We start from the raw sequence: 22,306 nt of genomic DNA on the forward strand, positions 1-22,306 counted from the left end.
CCCAGAGAAGCATTTACAACCATTTGTGCCATAATTGCAGAAGCTGTTTGTAAATAATTTCAGTGGGAAACCTAAAGTTTGTGACAAAATTTGTGAAAAAGTGAACTTTTTTTTTTTTTATTGCATTTGGCGGTGAAATGGTGGCATGAAATATACCAAAATAGGCCTAGATCAATACTTTGGGATGTCTTCTAAAACAACATATATACATGTCAAGGGATATTCAGGTATTCCTGACAGATATCAGGGTTCCAAAGTAACTAGCGCTAATTTTGAAAAAAAGTGGTTTGGAAATAGCAAAGTGCTACTTGTATTTATTGCCCCATAAATTGCAAAAAAAGCAAAGAACATGTAAACATTGGGTATTTCTAAACTCAGGACAAAATTTATAAGCTATTTAGCATGGGTGTTTTTTGGTGATTGTAGATGTGTAACAGATTTTGGGGGTCAAAGTTAGAAAAAGTGTGTTTTTTTCCATTTTTTCCTCATACTTTATCTTTTTTTTTTTTTAGTAAATTATAAGATATGATGAAAATAATGGTATCTTTAGAAAGTCCATTTAATGACGAGAAAAACGGTATATAATATGTGTGGGTACAGTAAACGAGTAAGAGGAAAATTACAGCTAAACACAAACACAGCAGAAATGTAAAAATAGCCATTGTCATTAAGGGTAAGAAAATTGAAAAATGGTCCGGTCATTAAAGTGATGGTAAAGTTTAGCTGTTTACTAGCAATCTCTAGTCAGCCTGTCCATTTTTTTTTAGCTTAATCACAAGGTTTTTAAAAGTATAATATGTTTGTGAAGAAGATATTTTAATGTATAAAATCCTGTATTTTACCGGTAGTCGCTCCTCCCATCTGTTACTTCCTGCTCCGATAACTCTGTATACTAGAGAGCGGTCCCACCTGCTCCCTACGTCACCACTCTATGCTCGCTCCCGTGCTTAATCATTAGCCAGTTATCATCATTAGCCAGTAATTTCATTAAAGTACAGCAGGTTATAAATTATGATAAGACATAATTAAGTATTATGTTTTAAATACAGTGATGCGCTCAACAGTATCGTTTACCCAATGCCGTTATAAGGGATTCCCAATTGTAAACACCACGCATGTGTAACACAGGAGCGCGTATGGTGTTCAATAGCATGAAAAAGGAAATCACGCATGCGCTGTTTATTTAGTGGGCGGAAGACAGTGACGGCCGCCTGACGGCCTAAATTTCAACAGGAGGATTGAAACACGTGACAAAAATGTGAAAAAACAAAACAAAAAACAGGATGAATAAAAGACGCTAAGAATTTTGCTTTTAAACACTTATAACTATGTTTATATATAAAATTATAGAAAATGATGAATGAAACTTATGTTTGATGTAATCATTTGATGTGATAGTTGATAGTGGTGATCGTAACTTTACCTTCACTTTAAGGGGTTAAATTAAATTTGCTCCTTAGATTCCTTTGAAAGCCCTAAAGAGACCAACCTCCAAAGGTTTGGTGCATTGAGGGTTTTAGTGGAAATCACTGAAGGAAGTGGCACCTTCGGTACCGACAGGGAAGTGAAAAGAGAAGAATTCAGATAGGGAGGGATTTTTAAATATAATGTCCTTTTAAACACCATGTTAGCTAAATGAAGACGTTTATGTCCCTCTGAGCATGTGATGGGAAAATATCAAAACCTTTCTTAATCGCCCTTTCAGTTCTATGCAATCAAGATTTGGCAAATTAAAAATCAGATTTGCATCATAACATGTTACATGAGTTAATATTTGTTAACTTATATAAGTATATAGAATATCATTACACCACAACAAAATAATGTGTTCAGTTTTTTACTATAATTTGTTTTTAACAATCCTTAAAAAAGACTAATGTTCATAAAGTGAGTTATGTGCTCTTGATGACCCTGGAAAAGCGCTATATTCAGTTCTGCACTATTTACTTCCTGCTATGGGAACTCAAAGAGAGATGTGTTTTCCATATGTGGTTCTGCATATCTACAAAATATATCACATCTGGACAGCAGACCTGATTCATCAGATTCATAGACAAGCTCTGTAGCAGGCGTCTTCCAGTGTAAAATATCAAAGAAAATATTCTGCATGCTTTCAATGGGCTGACATACAGTATACTGTCTCCAGTCTGGGAGCGGTTTAGATCTTAAATAAGTCTTTATCTTAGATCAGTGGCATGCTTAGGATGTATTCTCCCATAGGAGAAACATATAACATCTCACTAGTTTTATATCATATTTGCCTTATACATACATTTATCATAGCCAGACATGCAAACAGCAATTATTGCGTGTCAGGCATACAAGACCTTTTTGACCACATATAAAGCAGCTTTAACATTTATCAGCTGCATAACAAGCAGTATTATCTACTTGTTTCCAAAAAAAACAACATATCCTCTTTTAGATGATACGTGTGATCTAGTGGGGGCATGATCCCTCCGTATTGCCCCTGGTGTCTAAGCATACTGTATATCAATACTACCCTATGGCCAGAAAATACCTTGCTGGACTAGAAGAATTAAATGGCATTTGATGCAACATTACTCTTTTCACAATGCATGTAAGCCAAATCCACCTGGCCAAGAGACGATGGCAGTACTGGCATATGTTCTGAAGTCACTAGGCACATAGTGGGACCAGAACCTTGTCACATATTTGACTATAAATGTAAGTAAGCAAGTTCTCTTACCTGTCCTATCACAGCCCAAGATCTCCATCCTCATGCCCATGCCAGCAGGAGACCACTTTTCAGGATAAACTCGAACAAACTGTGCACCCACCGGCTCAAATCTTCGTACTTCAGGTGTATCATAATGCATGTTGCCCTCAAAAAGCTAAAATGAAGACAACAGTAAAGGCAACTGTTACCACAAGAGCAGAGATTGGAAGAACAAGGATAATGTGTTGTACTTGATGTGGTTGTTTTTTGAGTTCATTTAAGATTCAATAAAATATTCAATACTTATTAAACAAGGGTGCTATTTAAAAAGTAGGATGGATCATTATTATTACTATTATTATTATTATTAAACAAGCTAATGTCCAAGAAAAAATGCTATTTCTATTTTTAAAGGACTTTTGGTGAAAATGAATGGTTCTCATCTAAGTTCACTCTTGTCATCTGATTGATGGTTTGCTTGGAGAATCAAAATAAAATGCTCAAAAAAAGTATTTTGAGTAAATGTATGTGCATATGTGTGTATAGTGTGTGTGGTTGTGTGTGAGTGTACTATGTAATAGTAAATCACCATTCTACACGATAACATTCTGGAATCAATGCCAAACTAAGATACTGACCAAGATTACAAGTGGAGTGATAATATTTTTTAGCTTACTGTACGCAAAGTAAAACATGAGCACTTCCAGGTTAGTGCTGGCACTACAGGTTTAAAGTAAAATAGTAGCGCGAGATCGAAAGACCCAGGCACGCTAACTTCAGGACTTTGGTTATTGAAACCGAGCTACCTCCATCTCCCAATAGGCTTCTATGGGGTACGCTAAAGAAAGCCTTTTCCATTTATTGCTTGTGCGCTAACCCGAAATTGCACTAGACCAACTAGTCTAAAGCCAAAGGTTTGTAAGGAATACCTTAAATTCCTTTAAACTTCACTTACAAGAAAATGTTCTTTTAATTTTATTTTAAATAGATATTTCTATAGATGTCTGTATATCATTTTGAAAAATATATATCTTTGCCTTGATATCTATATGAATATACATATATATACTGAATATATTGTATATACAGATACATATAAAATTACATATTTAAAAAAAAACAAAAAAACATTTTCTTTTAAATAAAAACATAGGAATTTGAAGGATTATTTTATAGTAGTATATTATTTGAGTAGGAAGGGCTCAAAAGTGTGTGTGTATGTGTATATATATATATATATATATATATATATATATATATATAATGGTTTGTGTGCATGTGTGTGTATATGTGTATATACATTATGTATGTATTTATGTGTGCACATACATATTTACTCATTAATACACATATATACAATGACACATAAAAATATTTTTTTATATATATATATATATATATATATATATATATATATATATATATATATATACAAAACACGGAAGGGGACTGCACACTCATACCGGACCGGGTACACATCCCATGACCATAGGGAAAATTACAAAACAAATTAATAAAACACACAGAGAAAGTCCAGCACTCACTTACAAGCTCTCAGCAAAGATTTAAAAGCAAAAATGGAAAGGTTAGTTACCGCATCTGGCCAAATGGGACAAGCCCAGGTACCACGTCCAGTCAAACACCTTGTCACCCATAGGGAAGGGTGCACAGGCTTATGTAATCACCCTAGACATATACAAAACACGGAAGGGGACTGCACTCTCATACCGGACCGGGTACACATCCCATGACCCTGCAACATGCTCAGCCCTGGGTGCTCACTATCACTCACAGGAAGCTGTGCTGTCCCCAGAGTCACAGGCAGTTAACCCCAGACAGGTCTGGGTGCAAGAACCATAGGGAAAATTACAAAACAAATTAATACAACACACAGAGTAGGTCCAGCACTCACAAGCTCTCAGCTAAGATTTAAAAGCAAAAATGGAAAGGTTAGTTACCGCATCTGGCCAAATGGGACAAGCCCAGGTACCACGTCAAGGTCCTTTCCAATACCTGGGACCCTAAAACAGCCACACAATGCATGCTCTTAAATCCAAACAAACTGGGAACAAGGGAAGGGTGCACAGGCTTATGTAATCACCCTAGACATATACAAAACACGGAAGGGGACTGCACTCTCATACTGGACCGGGTACACATCCCATGACCCTGCAACATTTTCAGCCCAGTCAAACACCTTGTCATATACCATATTCCTTTTTAACTCTTGCTAAACATTTTTTATATGTAAATGTACATTTTTTATTAAAAATGTGTGAGTATATCAAGTTACGTGTTAATATTAGTGTGGTCCAACAATACTGCTTATTGCGTCACGTGCTAAAATTAGCAAGCCACTTGTAATCTTGGCTCTTATTTTATATGAACAAATATGTATCTATTTATATGGTCGGCAGTACCTTGGTTTGCTCTGTCCTTGGATCCTTAATAAATTCCCAGGCAATTCCATCCATGCTATGGGACACTTTGAATTTTCGTACAAAAGCTTTGTTCTCAGTGCTTGTATGACTGTCATCTCCACGTGCGCCCTGTATAATGACCCCTTTCACAGTCTTCAGTGCTCCAAGGTCAACCTGCAGCCACTCTTTCCCCGCCTGCTCAGGTGGGATATGTGCAAACCAGCCAGAGCGGCTGCTCACTAATCGAGATACGCCAGGCGACCACAGGTACTCCCTGGTGGATGAGGCAGTGATCTGAGAGTCTGAGATCAGACCTGACATCATTCCCAGCATATTTGAGCAGGGGGAATCTACAGATGACAGAAAATCTATATGAGTAATAAGAGGTTACCACCACTGCTCCACATATTACCAAAAAATAAATTGCTGATCGTCTATATAATTAGAAATGGAGAAATTGAGTAAGCAACTGTGCATGAAACATAATGGTGCATATACTATATTATATGGTCTGTAGCATCATACAGCACAAAATTACATTTTATGAAGGTTATTTATTGTCCTTTAATGAAACCATAAACATTTTATAGTACAAACAGGCTCATCTGAATTAACACAATACAATATCAAAATAATCATAACAATAAAGTAAACCAGGCTCTAGACATGGCAGATGGAGACAAGAAGTAGAATTTGTAGCAAATGTAGGTTGATCAGGTAATCCAGTGTCCTGTGTAGAATATTAAAAAAAAAATCTGGTATTTTCAGAAACAACTTCATTTTGTGATTTATGGGTGATTTTTGATACAATCTTTTTTAAATAAAATTAAATAAATTTAAAAAAATCAACCACTAGATTTAGACTTCTGCGTTAGCCGTCAAAACCAGCAGTAGGGGCTCCTAACGCTGGTTTTGGCCGCCCGCTGGTATTTAGAGTCAGTCAGGAAAGGGTCTAATGCTCACTTTGCAGCCGTGACTTTTCCATACCGCAGATCCCCTTACGCCAATTGCGTATCCTATCTTTTCAATGGGATCTTTCTAACGCTGGTATTTAGAGTTGCAGTGGCGGTAAATATGCTCTACGCTCCCTTTTTGGAGCCTAACGCAGCCCTTCTGTGAACTCTAAATACCAGCGGTATTTAAAAGGTGCAGGGAAAAAAAGCATGCGTAGCTAACGCACCCCTTTGGCCGCAGAACTCTAAATCTAGCGGAAAGTTTTTAACTAAATACACAAAACACAAAAAGAGGAACAATGTAACAAAATGGCCTATGGATGTTCATGCATTGCTGTGCTAAATTGTATTATAAAGTGCCTTGAAATGACTTCTGTATAAAGATCTTTACCTGTAATCTGGCAGCCGTATAGCTCAACTCGCATTGCTATTCCAGTGTGCCAGGTCTGAGGCCGAAACCGAACAAAACGGGTCAGCACTGGCTGAGGAATCTTATTCAGAACGACTTCAGTTGGATCGTTATTTCCAGGAAATATCTACAAAGTGAAGAATAACAGTGTACGTTAACTCCAAATATTTAACTTTCATACTAGCTTAGACTCCCTGTTATTATTAACAATAATAATCATAATAGCAAAGACTGTTTATGAGATATGTGGCTCAGTTATCTGTCACCACTAGAACAGACTAAAAAGACATAAAAAAGAGGGGAAATTAATTAAAATATAAATGCTGACACATAATAATAAGTTTAAACCTTTTAACATCTTTTCCTTCCCTTTCTCTGGTCAGCTTCTAGATTTTCTCCCATTCTTTTTTTTCATCCTCATCTATCTCAATATCCTCTTGTACATTTTCTCCCCATAAATATCATCCCCCTTACAATTTTAAAGCCCCCTTCTAATGTAACACTTTTCAGACCCACAATGCAAAGGATGGCACGTATTTAAAATTTAGGAATATTGAAAATTACGATCACCTTTTTGAAGGGACATCAAAACCCAAAATATTTCTTTCATGAATACAATTTTAAACAACTTTCTAATTTACTTATATTATCTAATTTGTTTAATTCTCTTGGAACAATTTGTTGAAGGAGCAGCAATGCACTACTGGTTTCTAACTGAACACATGGGCGAGGCAATGACAATCTGTATATATATGCAGCCACCAATCAGCAGCTAGGACCTAGGTTCTTTGCTGCTCCTGAGCTTGCCTAGATAAACCATTCAGCAAAGAATAACAAGCGAAGGAAGCAAATTAAATAATAGAAGTAAATTGGAAAGCTGTTTAAAATTGTATTCTCTATCAGAATCACAACATTTTTTTTTTGGGTTTCATGTCCCTTTAAGAGCCAAAAATTGATCCAATGTGCAGTGTTTTCCAAGATATGATCAGTCTACAAAAGCGACAATGTACACAATTTGCTTATACACACACACACACACACACACACACACATATATATATATATATATATATATATGTATGTATGTATATAAACTGTCTCATATCCTTTTAAAATTAAAATGGTGGGACAATCTGTATAGCGCTGTGAGAATCTGAAACTCATTCTCTTTTGCAGGATAAAATGAAGACATGCAGTGGTATGCAGTGGGCTATTTTTACATTAAAATGCATGAGAACTCTTTTTAAGTATTTACATAATAAACTATCTTTTTAATCTGTGGTGATAATAGGATGATACTCTTGTTAAATTGTGGCTAATTAGCTTTATCTTGATATAAAATGTGAAGCCAGATGTAAAGTGTTCCTTTTACATTATCTTTAAACAAATTACTAGAAATGCACAATTTGCCTTTTTGGGATTAAACCAAATGGGAATTACAAAGTAAAGCAATCATGTGCAAATGAGACGTGAGATAAGTTTGTAATAAATAGGAAGGGTTTAGGCAGTGACTACAAGAGGAGGAAAGGGATGCGGGATTCCTGCCATTAATTAGGGTTAAATGAAGTCAAAAGGCTTCCTTTAAAGATCAGAAAACTGTACCTTTACAATAATTAGAAAACATCCTGTTAAAGGGGCACAGGCGAGTACCCAACCTAGGCCCTGGTTAGCAAAAATGTTGATATTCACTGTTGAACATGTCAGTGTTAATGGAGATTATATCGTTTTGAAATGATTTTATTTTTAATCCATGTGGCATCAGACGTAAAAAAAATGCCCTGGACTTTTGGCTTTTCAGGATTTATAACCCATTCTAACGCAAAGTGGTTTTAATTAATACTGTCACCTAAAGGGTTTATTTAGGATGCACTCCTGGCCTATGATGTTGGCTGCTCATCATCTGTCTTTAGTGCTGAATCCATATCTCATTTTGCACAACAAAATCAGTAATAAAAGATAAACATAAGAAAAAAAATATAATTACACTACAAATTGGCTCTGGATCTCCCTCCTACTTCGACTTCACTGGGAAATTCTCCTGGTCTAGAGGCAAGGTTATGCAGGGTGTTAACTCTGCAGTGACCAACATTATATTACATCTCACTAGCGGGTGCCAAGCAACCCTACTTCGAAGACTCATAGATATATCATGGAACCTAAATTTATCCTGAAATTAAATTTAGTTATTTCTGAACAATGTGTTTCTGAACAATGTGTTTCAATTAATGTTATCCCAGTAAGATGTTTCACACTAAACTTACACCTGTCATGGAACAGGAGGGCTATAACAAGTTTGAATGGAACAAAGCAAGGAAACATAAATGAACTAACTAATGTCACTTAGAATGGTGGGTGCTGGATTGAATTCATACATAGCACAGTGACTTGGTAGTAGGCTGGAGTAACACATAATACAGGAGATTGCTGCAGAGCTGAACCAACCAACACATGGCACAGGGTGATGGCTCAGGGATGAACTAATACATCACACAGAGGGTTAACACTGGGCTGAAAAAACACACGGCACACAAGGTTGGTGCTGTATTGAACTAATACATGGTACAATGGACAGATGGTAAAGTGAAGGGGACTTGTTTAACTGAACACATGGTATGGGCAAAAGGGTGAAGTAATAACACAATGGCCATAAGTTAGAACTGGACTAAACCATTATATTGCATAAATCAAGGTTGGTGTTGTACTGAACTAATACACTATAAAGAGTAGAAAGTTTTCTCTTTGTAAATCATAACCAATGTACTTTTTACTTTTAATCTCCCTCCCCTAGGCTGTGTGTGTGTTTTTTCCCTCCTTGCTTTAAAAGCTGCATTAGTTTCAGCTGCTGTGGGAAAGCTGCCAGCTTCACAGTCAGAAGTAACGCAAAGTTAAAACACCATTAAATCGGAAAGGCAATTTACCGCCTTCAGCTCCCCACTCCCATAGATTAACTATGCTTTGGCCGACCTGGTACTGCTCATGTAAAGGGTGCAAAAATGTTTGATATTTGACTTATGGATTTCTTTACCATCTGTCTGTTTGTACTGCACCTGTAGGTCGTTTGTGAGATTATCTCCCCAATAAATATATAGGGTTGGAAAATGTGCTTTAGAAGTCTGTGTGCTAACCGGATTAGGATTTCAAGACTCCATCCCCATGGAATTTGAGGATTATAACAGAGAGTTTCAGATACAAAACAATTTCAACTGTAGAGCCTCAAAAATAGTGGCATTTTCTTTCCAGCACACCTGCATAAAATGGACATTTAGGACTGTAACAAGGCAGATCAAACTAGGAAAACAACAGAAAGAGTTGAATGAGGTGAATGGTAGGGAAAAATCTGACTCTGGCTTTATACAGCAAGTTTGTAATATAGTACCTAGAGATGGGAGATGTTGACAATTCTTTACTGATGTTGACCAAGTTACCACAAAATGCTCTTCTTATTGTCTTTATATCAGCAATGTGATCAGGCAACTACAGTCTTGTAAAGTCTTTTACACTCCAGGATTGGTTCATGACATTAAGATGGACATTCTCTTGAAAGGCAACATAGTAAATCCATATACTATCAAAGATGAATGAATATCCTAAGATTTTTAATGAAAGTAAGTAAATAAGACCACTCAGCTTCCATAACGCCAACTGATTACATAAACAAGTATTACCAATAATATTTTCTGATATAGAGATAGTTGCTGGTAACCATCAAAGACCCTACTATTACATCAACATACACTAGAATAACATATTTTTTTTTCATGGAAATTAATACTTCCAATTTACCTCTAAGTAATATATATATATTAACTTGAATTCAGCAAACTATGTGTAGTAATCTGGCCTTCCATACTAATAAGATCCTGAGCATGTTAGAAAGCTTGTCTCTCACTATCTGCACGTACAGCATTGAGAACTCATTAAGCAACCTTTCCTTCCCTATGCTTTTGCATTTAGTATGCAGTATTAGTGCTACTGACAGCATCGTGGGAATTTATTTCTGGTCTTTGCATTCAGCATTAGACATCTCTGCCTCCTCATCCATGGTCCATGCAAGTACAACAAGGAATGAGACACTTTTAACATTAAAACTCAAGCCCCACTTAAGTTCACGTCTGCTACAAATGCATGTGTACTTCAAATCTACTTGCCTCTTTCATACCATGACAACCACTGTATAACCAATTTTATGACGTTTAAAAAACAGGAACTATTTTTTTACAGCCCTGACAAGAACTACTTGATCCAAATCCAGAATTATGTCAATTCAGCATGAATTTTTTTTTTCAGTCTAGTCAATAGTTGCCTGTTTACTTCGGTTTATACTCTGAAAACCTAAAGATACCTAAAAATTTGTATATATTATATGTGTGTGTGTATTTATGTATATATGAATATACATACACATATAAACATATATATATATATACATACACACACACACACATGTATATAACTAAATGCACACACACTGGGGCATATGTATCAAGCTCCAAATGAAACAGCAGTTATGAAGCAGCGGTCACAGAGACCGCTGCTCCATAACCTGTCGGCCTGCTCTGAGCAGGCGGACAGACATCGCCGGAAATCAACCCGATCGAGTACGATCGGGTTGATTGACACCCCCTGCTGGCGGCTGATTGGCCGCGAGTCTGCAGGGGGCGGCGTTGCACCAGCAGCTCTTGTGAGCTGCTGGTGCAATGCTGAATACGGCGAGCGTATTGCTCGCCGTATTCAGCGAGGTCTGGCGGTCCTGATCCGCAGTGTCGGATCAGGTCCGTCAGACCTTGATACATATGCCCCACTGTATACATACACTTTGGAGCCCTTTCTACTCAAATACTTAAAAACATGAAACATCATTTTTATTCCATTTTAATATTTTATGTATTTTACTGTGTATTTACTGTAAATATTTTACATTATAATGTTCTTCACAAAGTAAAAAACAGTTCTTAGTATTTTTAAATATATATTCCTAAATATAGAAAAAGTGCTAAATAGCACACCACTTCTAATCCGACCCTATATCTTAACCCACTTTAATAATTGATCTCATCAACACCAAATGGTTTACTTTGTTTGCCCACTCAGTTATACCACATTTCTTTTTTGCTGACTTGTTAAAGGGACACTAAACCCAAAAAATGTCTTTCATGATTCAAGTAGAGAATACAATTTTAAACAACATTCAAATGTATTTCTATTACCTAATTTTCGTCATTCTTTAGATATCCTTTGTTGAAGACATAGCAATGCACATGGATGAGCCAATCACACGAGGCATCTATGTGCAGCAACCAATCAGCAGATACTGAGCCTATCTAGATATGCTTTTCAGCAAAGTATATCAAGAGAATGAAGCAAATTAGATAATAGAAGTAAATTAGAAAGTTGTTTAAAATTACATGCTCTTTCTAAATCATGAAAGAAAAAATTTGGGTTTCATGTCCCTTTAAACTTATGAAATGCCATTTTATATTAACATTTTTGTTCTCTTCAGCTGAAAGTGAATATAAGTTAAATGGCTAACTTTATACAAATTTCCAGTAATATTTTACTTTTTTGGCACTAAAAATACAAAGTTAATCCTTTAAGAATGAATTGTATGTTTTTCTGTGGATAATATGAATGAGCAGTAACCAATCATGCTGGGATGAATAACTATGAAGTATGAACATAGTCTCTACTCCATTTTTATTTAAATCTATAATTCAGCCTTTTTTCTGTATTCCATTCTATACATCTCACCCCTTTGCATTTACTTGTCTCATTCCTCTGTTCCCATCTTTGTTTACCCACTGCTCCCTCATTTTCCTTTACCCCTTACCTTTATTTACCATGTGTCTCTCGATATCCTCATTTATCTCCCCTACCAATTTCTTCCCATCACTCACTTCCCACCCCCACACACCCGGCCTACATCCTGTTCTGACATTTGACAAAGCAGCAGTACAGTCAGATGCCTGGGTATCTCAGAACACACATTTTCGTACCTTCTCTTCTTCCCTCTGCTAAGAAAGAAGTTTAAACTCTGATTGCAATTTTCAGCTGGCAGAGGGCCCACCCATGAGACGGCAGGGAGTAATTCAGAGAAGCCTTTAATGGCCTGACACATATATAGACATGTATACATTTATTTAAACGGCTGCCTCCTTTTGTGGCGCGGAGTCAAGATGCGGCAGATATGACAAATCTATTTGGCATGGCTGCCCAGATCATAATACTGCAGTCATCCACCATGATGCTCTATTTTAAGGTTACCATTATCATTCTATTTTCTACAAATATATTAATTTTTATTAAGATCTTTAATAAAAAAACTAACAAACACATAATTTTATGCATCCTGTTTTTATATTTGAATTAAAAGCACAAACCTTATCAATCAACTCACTGTGTTCAGATTAACACTATGACTACCTTATGATCTTTTTTTTAAATCTTTTGATTAACCCTTTGACTTCCAGGGAGGGCTGTAACATTGTGCGTCTCTCTCTGGTAATCACAGGAATGAATTCTACAACTTCTACTTAAAAGAGGCTACAATAAAATTGTATGGTATTTGGTTTAATATATATATTATAAAATTAACCTTATTGAAATGTCTTAAAATCTGTATATATGACCCCAGTTTCTATAAAAAAAAAGTTCCTATTCAATCATAAAAAAAATTTGATGAGAAAATCTACTTCAGTGCCTTCCAAATAAAGGGTCAGATTACAAATGGGTGCTAACAGTTACGCAGGTGTTTGTGCGTGTCGGGTTTATCACTCTATTGAAGTTAACACGTGTCAGGATAGCGCCTCCTCCGTGCTCTAGTTGTTTGCGAAACAAAAAAATTTCACAAAACACATCAAAAATACATTACGAAGTACAGTTACACATAATAACACTATCTAATAAAAATTATTTTAAAAATATATATATAAGGGCTTAAAGATATGAGGTCTCAGGTGTTGAAAAAAAAGGCAGGCAAAGGGCTTTAACATAGAGATATATACATCTAAGTATGTATAAGTATGCATAGATACATGTATATATGTGTGTACCAATGTATTTATATGTATATACATATGTATACATATATACACAAATATTTACATAAGTGTGCAGGAGCCCTTTGGATGAAAGTAGATGAAAACATGAAAAATCATATTTCTTCTGTTATGTGTGATCAGTCCACGGGTCATCATTACTTCTGGGATATAACTCCTCCCCAACAGGAAATGCAAGAGGATTCACCCAGCAGAGCTGCATATAGCTCCTCCCCTCTACGTCACTCCCAGTCATTCTCTTGCACCCAACGACTAGATAGGATGTGTGAGAGGACTATGGTGATTATACTTAGTTTTTATAACTTCAATCAAAAGTTTGTTATTTTACAATAGCACCGGAGCGTGTTATTGCCTCTCTGGCAGAGTTTGAAGAAGAACCTACCAGAGTTTTTACTATGATTTTAACCGGAGTAGTTAAGATCATATTGCTGTTTCTCGGCCATCTGAGGGAGGTAAAAGCTTCAGATCAGGGGACAGCGGGCAGATGAATCTGCATTGAGGTATGTAGCAGTTTTTATTTTCTGAATGGAATTGATGAGAAAATCCTGCCATACCGTTATAATGACATGTATGTATACTCTGCACTTCAGTATTCTGGGGATGGTATTTCACTGGAATTACTCTGTTAAAAGTACATTAAACCTTTTAATAGGTATTTATTATGTTAAACGTTTTTGCTGGAATGTAGAATCGTTTGCATTTTCTGAGGTACTGAGTGAATAAATGTTTGGGCATTATTTTTCCACTTGGCAGTTGCTTGTTTTAATTGTGACAGTTTCGTTTCTCTCTCACTGCTGTGTGTGAGGGGGAGGGGCCGTTTTTGGCGCTCTTTGCTACGCATCAAAAATTTCCAGTCAGTTACTCTTGTATTTCCTGCATGATCCGGTTCATCTCTAACAGAACTCAGGGGTCTTCAAACTTCTTTGGAGGGAGGTAGATTCTCTCAGCAGAGCTGTGAGACTTATATATTGACTGTGATTAAAAACGTTGCTCTGTAATTTTTATGCTTCAAATTTAATCATTGTTACTTTACTAATGGGAACAAACCTTTGCTAAAAGTTGTGTTGTTTTTAAGGATTGATGCTATAACTGTTTTTTCAGTTCATTATTTCAACTGTCATTTAATCGTTTAGTGCTTCTTTGAGGCACAGTACGTTTTTGTTAAATTAGATTGTAACCAAGTTGCAAGTTTATTGCTAGTGTGTTAAACATGTCTGATTCAGAGGAAGATACCTGTGTCATTTGTTCCAATGCCAAGGTGGAGCCCAATAGAAATTTGTGTACTAACTGTATTGATGCTACTTTAAATAAAAGCCAATCTGTACAAATTGAACAAATTTCACCAAACAGCGAGGGGAGAGTTATGCCGACTAACTCGCCTCACGTGTCAGTACCTGCATCTCCCGCCCGGGAGGTGCGTGATATTGTGGCGCCTAGTACATCTGGGCGGCCATTACAGATAACATTACAAGATATGGCTACTGTTATGACCGAAGTTTTGGCTAAATTACCAGAACTAAGAGGCAAGCGTGATCACTCTGGGGTGAGAACAGAGTGCGCTGATAATACTAGGGCCATGTCTGATACTGCGTCACAGCTTGCAGAGCATGAGGACGGAGAGCTTCATTCTGTGGGTGACGGTTCTGATCCAAACAGATTGGATTCAGATATTTCACATTTTAAATTTAAATTGGAGAACCTCCGTGTATTACTAGGGGAGGTTTTAGCGGCTCTTAATGATTGTAACACTGTTGCAATACCAGAGAAATTGTGTAGGTTGGATAAATACTTTGCGGTACCGGCGAGTACTGACGTTTTTCCTATACCTAAGAGACTAAATGAAATTGTTACTAAGGAGTGGGATAGACCCGGTGTGCCGTTCTCACCCCCTCCAATATTTAGAAAGATGTTTCCAATAGACGCCACCACACGGGACTTATGGCAAACGGTCCTGTTACGGTTGCCTCCAGGCTGGCTGGAAGTTGGACTGTAGAAAACGATGCTCCTAGCGCTCACCAAAGGAGCAGCAGCACCATGGACACTATAACTACTGCGTAGCCACCATCAGTAATGCAGACTATATGAACCACCGCTGCTGGGCTGGTATCTCGCCGTCTGCTCTGCGCCCTGGACCTACGACCAGGCTCCAGTAGGCGAACCTCTTCCTTCTGTAGCAATCCCTGTAGCTAAGGGAGTATGAAAAACATAGCAATCCCTGTAGTGATTATAAGCTGTCCCCTACAAACATGAGTCAAAGCTGCAAGTTAGAGGGTCAAAAATAGGTCTGATGTGCTGGAGCACACAGCCTGCTTTTATTCAGGTTACATGCAAACAGGACACTCTCAGGGGGAGGTATAAAATCCCCCATCACACATTTGATATTAGATAGAGAGACACTCCCTTTGACAGGCCACAACATTTACTTCAGCAGATAACATTACACACAATAAAACAATGCAGTCCACCTTATCAATACTAGTCTGATTAGACAATGGGAAAGTTGATCACTAAACCTAATTAGAGCTAATCCCAGCAGACTTGTATTTAGAATAGGTTTCTTGAAGCTGAACAAAATTTAACTCTTAATGGCACACAATGAAACTGAACCAAGTGGGAGAAAGCCAGGGACAAGTCATTTCACAGGTCTGGGGACATAGTCTTAAAGGGGCATTGTTCATCAAAGTCACAATATGTCCCCAGATGGTTCTTAAAGGGCCACACACACCCAACAAAAGTCAATATGTCCTCAGGGGCACAATCTTCCAGGGGCCATAGTCATGTGGAAGGAGGCTGGCAAATAGGCTTCTCCAAAATCCAGGGAAGCAGGGCAATTTTCCATTTAAAGGGCCAGTTACAAACAGCAGTTTGTAACATATCTCCCCTTTTGGAGGGAGACTAACCAGGCACCTGACCTTCTGTCGGTCAGTGCCTAAGTTAGTCTCGCAACCCACCCACAAATAAACACTAGCAGCAAAGCAGCCCCCCCACAACAAGTAGCACTGGCCTGTAGGTTCCAGGTTATAGGATGAAAGTGTAGCATCCTCTGCCTTCCTGGCGCAGCTGGGCAAATAGCTGATGGTACTTGGGGGGCAGAGGCCAGCGGCACTCTGCCCTGGTGCCAGCGCTTCTGCTGGGGTGAGGGGTTTGCAGGCCAGTCCTGTAACAAGGGGGTCTGTAGGGCAGAGGCCAGCAGCGCTCTGTCCTGATGCCAGCTCTTCTGCTGGGGGAATTGGGGCATAGTCCTGCCCGGTGGCAAAGGGAACGTGGGGGTCAGTGGGGGTTAACATCTCCACTGTTAACCCTGGGCCCAAGTTAGGAGTTAGCTGGGGAGGGGGAGATTGGCTTACCTCCTCCTCCTGATACTCCGGCGGCCGCTGGGAAGGGAGGTCGATGCTCTCCTCTTCCTGTGGAACATGCTGCGGCTGGGGAGAGAGACCGGTTGTCTCCTCTCCCTGGAAGGCACACTCCGGCTGGGGAGGGAGGTCGATGCTCTCCCCTCCCTGTAGCTGGGTCTGTCGCTGTGGATCTGGGCCGCCTGCCCAGCATCCCTGTAGGGCCGGTAGAGAGACTGCGGTCCCATCTCCACCTGCCTGCTGGGGGTCCTCCCAGGACCAGTCTATGAGGCCTGCTGCCTCTGGTATCTCTGGTTGGGGTTGGGGAAGGAGACCGGTTGTCTCTTCCCTCTGCACAGTATACTGCCGCTGGGGAGGGAGGTCGCTGCTCTCCTCTCCCTGTGGAACATGCTGCGGCTGGGGAGAGAGACCAGGTGTCCATACCCTCAAACTCCACAGTTGGCGCTCAAAGGCTCGTGCCGCTTTGTTCTCCGTATCCAATTCCCGGATGATGCGACTGACTACCTCCTGCGCAGGGTCTGGACCATATCGGACTAGCCGCCTCTTTACCTCTGGAACGAAATCCGCGCCCTCATAGCGACGGATCCGGTTGAGGTGCTCTTCACATGGTTCTGACCAGTATCTTGTCAGCTCCATGCTGCTGTAGGTAGGGACGCTGCGCAGTGGCTAGCGTTGCCCTCAATTACTCTCCTACGATACCAGTGCTGTTGTGGTGCTGCTCCTTGCGCTAGGACGCCAATCCCACCGCTGCCGCCAAATGTTACGGTTGCCTCCAGGCTGGCTGGAAGTTGGACTGTAGAAAACGATGCTCCTAGCGCTCACCAAAGGAGCAGCAGCACCATGGACACTATAACTACTGCGTAGCCACCATCAGTAATGCAGACTATATGAACCACCGCTGCTGGGCTGGTATCTCGCCGTCTGCTCTGCGCCCTGGACCTACGACCAGGCTCCAGTAGGCGAACCTCTTCCTTCTGTAGCAATCCCTGTAGCTAAGGGAGTATGAAAAACATAGCAATCCCTGTAGTGATTATAAGCTGTCCCCTACAAACATGAGTCAAAGCTGCAAGTTAGAGGGTCAAAAATAGGTCTGATGTGCTGGAGCACACAGCCTGCTTTTATTCAGGTTACATGCAAACAGGACACTCTCAGGGGGAGGTATAAAATCCCCCATCACACATTTGATATTAGATAGAGAGACACTCCCTTTGACAGGCCACAACATTTACTTCAGCAGATAACATTACACACAATAAAACAATGCAGTCCACCTTATCAATACTAGTCTGATTAGACAATGGGAAAGTTGATCACTAAACCTAATTAGAGCTAATCCCAGCAGACTTGTATTTAGAATAGGTTTCTTGAAGCTGAACAAAATTTAACTCTTAATGGCACACAATGAAACTGAACCAAGTGGGAGAAAGCCAGGGACAAGTCATTTCACAGGTCTGGGGACATAGTCTTAAAGGGGCATTGTTCATCAAAGTCACAATATGTCCCCAGATGGTTCTTAAAGGGCCACACACACCCAACAAAAGTCAATATGTCCTCAGGGGCACAATCTTCCAGGGGCCATAGTCATGTGGAAGGAGGCTGGCAAATAGGCTTCTCCAAAATCCAGGGAAGCAGGGCAATTTTCCATTTAAAGGGCCAGTTACAAACAGCAGTTTGTAACAGGTCCCTAAGGTGGAGGGAGCAGTTTCTACTTTAGCTAAGCGTACCACTATCCCGGTGGAGGATAGCTGTGCTTTTTCAGATCCAATGGATAAAAAATTAGAGGGTTACCTTAAGAAAATGTTTGTTCAACAAGGTTTTATATTGCAACCCCTTGCATGCATCGCGCCGATTACGGCTGCGGCAGCATTTTGGATTGAGTCTCTGGAAGAGAACCTTAGTTCAGCTACGCTGGACGACATTACGGACAGGCTTAGAGTCCTTAAACTAGCTAATTCATTCATTTCGGAGGCCGTAGTACATTTAACCAAACTTACGGCTAAGAACTCAGGATTCGCCATTCAGGCACGTAGGGCGCTGTGGCTAAAATCCTGGTCAGCTGATGTAACTTCTAAGTCCAAATTACTTAATATACCTTTCAAGGGGCAAACTTTATTTGGGCCCGGTTTGAAAGAAATTATCGCTGACATTACAGGAGGTAAGGGCCACGCCCTGCCTCAAGACAAAGCCAAAGCTAAGGCTAGACAGTCTAATTTTCGTCCCTTTCGGAATTTCAAAGCAGGAGCAGCACCAACTTCCACTGCACCAAAACAGGAAGGAGCTGTTGCTCGTTACAGACAAGGCTGGAAACCTAACCAGTCCTGGAACAAGGGCAAGCAGGCCAGGAAACCTACTGCTGCCCCAAAGACAGCATGAACCGAGGGCCCCCGATCCGGGACCGGATCTAGTGGGGGGCAGACTCTCTCTCTTCGCCCAGGCTTGGGCAAGAGATGTTCAGGATCCCTGGGCGCTAGAGATCATATCTCAGGGATACCTTCTAGACTTCAAATTCTCTCCCCCAAGAGGGAGATTTCATCTGTCAAGGTTGTCAACAAACCAGATAAAGAAAGAAGCGTTTCTACGCTGTGTACAAGATCTGTTATTAATGGGAGTGATCCATCCGGTTCCGCGGTCGGAACAAGGACAAGGGTTTTACTCAAACCTGTTTGTGGTTCCCAAAAAAGAGGGAACTTTCAGGCCAATCTTGGATTTAAAGATCCTAAACAAATTCCTAAGAGTTCCATCGTTCAAAATGGAAACTATTCGGACAATCTTACCCATGATCCAAAAGGGTCAGTACATGACCACAGTGGATTTAAAGGATGCTTACCTTCACATACCGATTCACAAAGATCATTACCGGTATCTAAGGTTTGCCTTCTTAGACAGGCATTACCAGTTTGTAGCTCTTCCATTCGGATTGGCTACGGCTCCAAGAATCTTCACAAAGGTTCTGGGTGCCCTTCTGGCGGTACTAAGACCGCGAGGAATTTCGGTAGCTCCGTACCTAGACGACATTCTGATACAAGCTTCAAGCTTTCAAACTGCCAAGTCTCATACAGAGTTAGTTCTGGCATTTCTAAGGTCGCATGGATGGAAAGTGAACGAAAAGAAGAGTTCTCTCTTTCCTCTCACAAGAGTTCCATTCTTGGGGACTCTTATAGATTCTGTAGAAATGAAGATTTATCTGACAGAAGACAGATTAACAAAGCTTCTAAATGCATGCCGTGTCCTTCATTCCATTCAACTCCCGTCAGTAGCTCAATGCATGGAGGTGATCGGCTTAATGGTAGCAGCAATGGACATAGTACCCTTTGCACGTCTACATCTCAGACCGCTGCAATTGTGCATGCTGAGTCAGTGGAATGGGGATTACTCAGACTTGTCCCCTACTCTGAATCTGGATCAAGAGACCAGAAACTCTCTTCTATGGTGGCTTTCTCGGCCACATCTGTCCAGGGGGATGCCATTCAGCAGGCCGGACTGGACAATTGTAACAACAGACGCCAGCCTACTAGGTTGGGGCGCTGTCTGGAATTCTCTGAAGGCTCAGGGACAATGGAGTCAGGAGGAAAGTCTCCTGCCAATAAACATTCTGGAATTGAGAGCAGTTCTCAATGCCCTTCTGGCTTGGCCCCAGTTAAAAACTCGGGGGTTCATCAGGTTTCAGTCGGACAACATCACGACTGTAGCTTACATCAACCATCAGGGAGGGACAAGAAGCTCCCTAGCAATGATGGAAGTATCAAGGATAATTCGCTGGGCAGAGTCTCACTCTTGCCACCTGTCAGCAATCCACATCCCGGGAGTGGAGAACTGGGAGGCGGATTTCTTGAGTCGCCAGACTTTTCATCCGGGGGAGTGGGAACTTCATCCGGAGGTCTTTGCCCAAATACTTCGACGTTGGGGCAAACCAGAGATAGATCTCATGGCGTCTCGCCAGAACGCCAAACTTCCTCGCTACGGGTCCAGATCCAGGGATCCGGGAGCGGTTCTGATAGATGCTTTGACAGCACCTTGGAACTTCGGGATGGCTTATGTGTTTCCACCCTTCCCGCTGCTTCCTCGATTGATTGCCAAAATCAAACAGGAGAGAGCATCAGTGATTCTAATAGCGCCTGCATGGCCACGCAGGACTTGGTATGCAGATCTAGTGGACATGTCATCCTGTCCGCCTTGGTCTCTACCTCTAAGACAGGACCTTCTGATACAGGGTCCATTCAAACATCAAAATCTAACTTCTCTGAAGCTGACTGCTTGGAAATTGAACGCTTGATTTTATCAAAACGTGGGTTTTCTGAGTCGGTTATTGATACCCTGATACAGGCTAGGAAGCCTGTTACCAGAAGGATTTACCATAAGATATGGCGTAAATACCTATACTGGTGCGAATCCAAAGGTTACTCCTGGAGTAAGGTTAGGATTCCTAGGATATTGTCCTTTCTACAAGAAGGTTTAGAAAAGGGTTTATCGACTAGCTCATTAAAGGGACAGATCTCAGCTCTGTCCATCTTGTTACACAGGCGTCTATCAGAAAATCCAGACGTCCAGGCCTTTTGTCAGGCTTTAGCTAGGATCAAGCCTGTGTTTAAAACTGTTGCTCCGCCATGGAGTTTAAACCTTGTTCTTAACGTTCTACAAGGAGTTCCGTTTGAACCCCTTCATTCCATTGATATAAAGTTGTTATCTTGGAAAGTGTTATTTTTAATGGCTATTTCTTCGGCTCGGAGAGTCTCTGAGTTATCAGCTTTACATTGTGATTCTCCTTATTTGATTTTTCATTCAGATAAGGTAGTTCTGCGTACAAAACCTGGGTTCTTACCTAAGGTAGTCACTAACAGGAACATCAATCAAGAGATCGTGGTGCCTTCCCTGTGCCTGAATCCTTCTTCAAAGAAGGAACGTCTTCTACACAATCTGGATGTAGTTCGTGCCCTCAAGTTCTACTTGCAGGCAACTAAGGATTTTCGACAAACGTCTTCCCTGTTTGTCGTGTACTCTGGTCAGAGGAGAGGTCATAAGGCTTCGGCTACCTCTCTCTCCTTCTGGCTTCGTAGCATAATTCGTTTAGCCTATGAGACTGCTGGACAGCAGCCTCCTGAAAGAATTACAGCTCATTCTACTAGAGCTGTGGCTTCCACTTGGGCCTTTAAGAATGAGGCCTCTGTTGAACAGATTTGCAAGGCTGCAACTTGGTCTTCGCTTCATACTTTTTCCAAATTTTACAAATTTGACACTTTTGCTTCTTCGGAGGCTATTTTTGGGAGAAAGGTTCTTCAGGCAGTGGTTCCTTCTGTATAATGAGCCTGCCTATCCCTCCCGTCATCCGTGTACTTTTGCTTTGGTATTGGTATCCCAGAAGTAATGATGACCCGTGGACTGATCACACATAACAGAAGAAAACATAATTTATGCTTACCTGATAAATTCCTTTCTTCT

General features: G+C 40.2%; 1 protein-coding gene across 2 annotated transcripts in view; it reads right to left on the reverse strand.

Annotated features, from left to right (window-relative positions):
• NRP2 (neuropilin 2) overlaps positions 1–22,306 on the reverse strand; it is a 198,447-nt gene that overhangs the window by 77,968 nt on the left and 98,173 nt on the right. For both annotated transcript variants that reach the window (XM_053698656.1, XM_053698657.1), the window contains exons 8-10: positions 6,445–6,589; positions 5,101–5,450; positions 2,711–2,855 (exon numbers count right to left, since the gene is read on the reverse strand). In XM_053698656.1, coding sequence (XP_053554631.1) covers positions 2,711–2,855; positions 5,101–5,450; positions 6,445–6,589 — 640 coding nt within the window. The remainder of the gene's footprint in view (positions 1–2,710; positions 2,856–5,100; positions 5,451–6,444; positions 6,590–22,306) is intronic.

Source organism: Bombina bombina, chromosome 1, assembly GCF_027579735.1.
Source record: "Bombina bombina isolate aBomBom1 chromosome 1, aBomBom1.pri, whole genome shotgun sequence".
Classification (NCBI taxonomy): domain Eukaryota; kingdom Metazoa; phylum Chordata; class Amphibia; order Anura; family Bombinatoridae; genus Bombina; species Bombina bombina.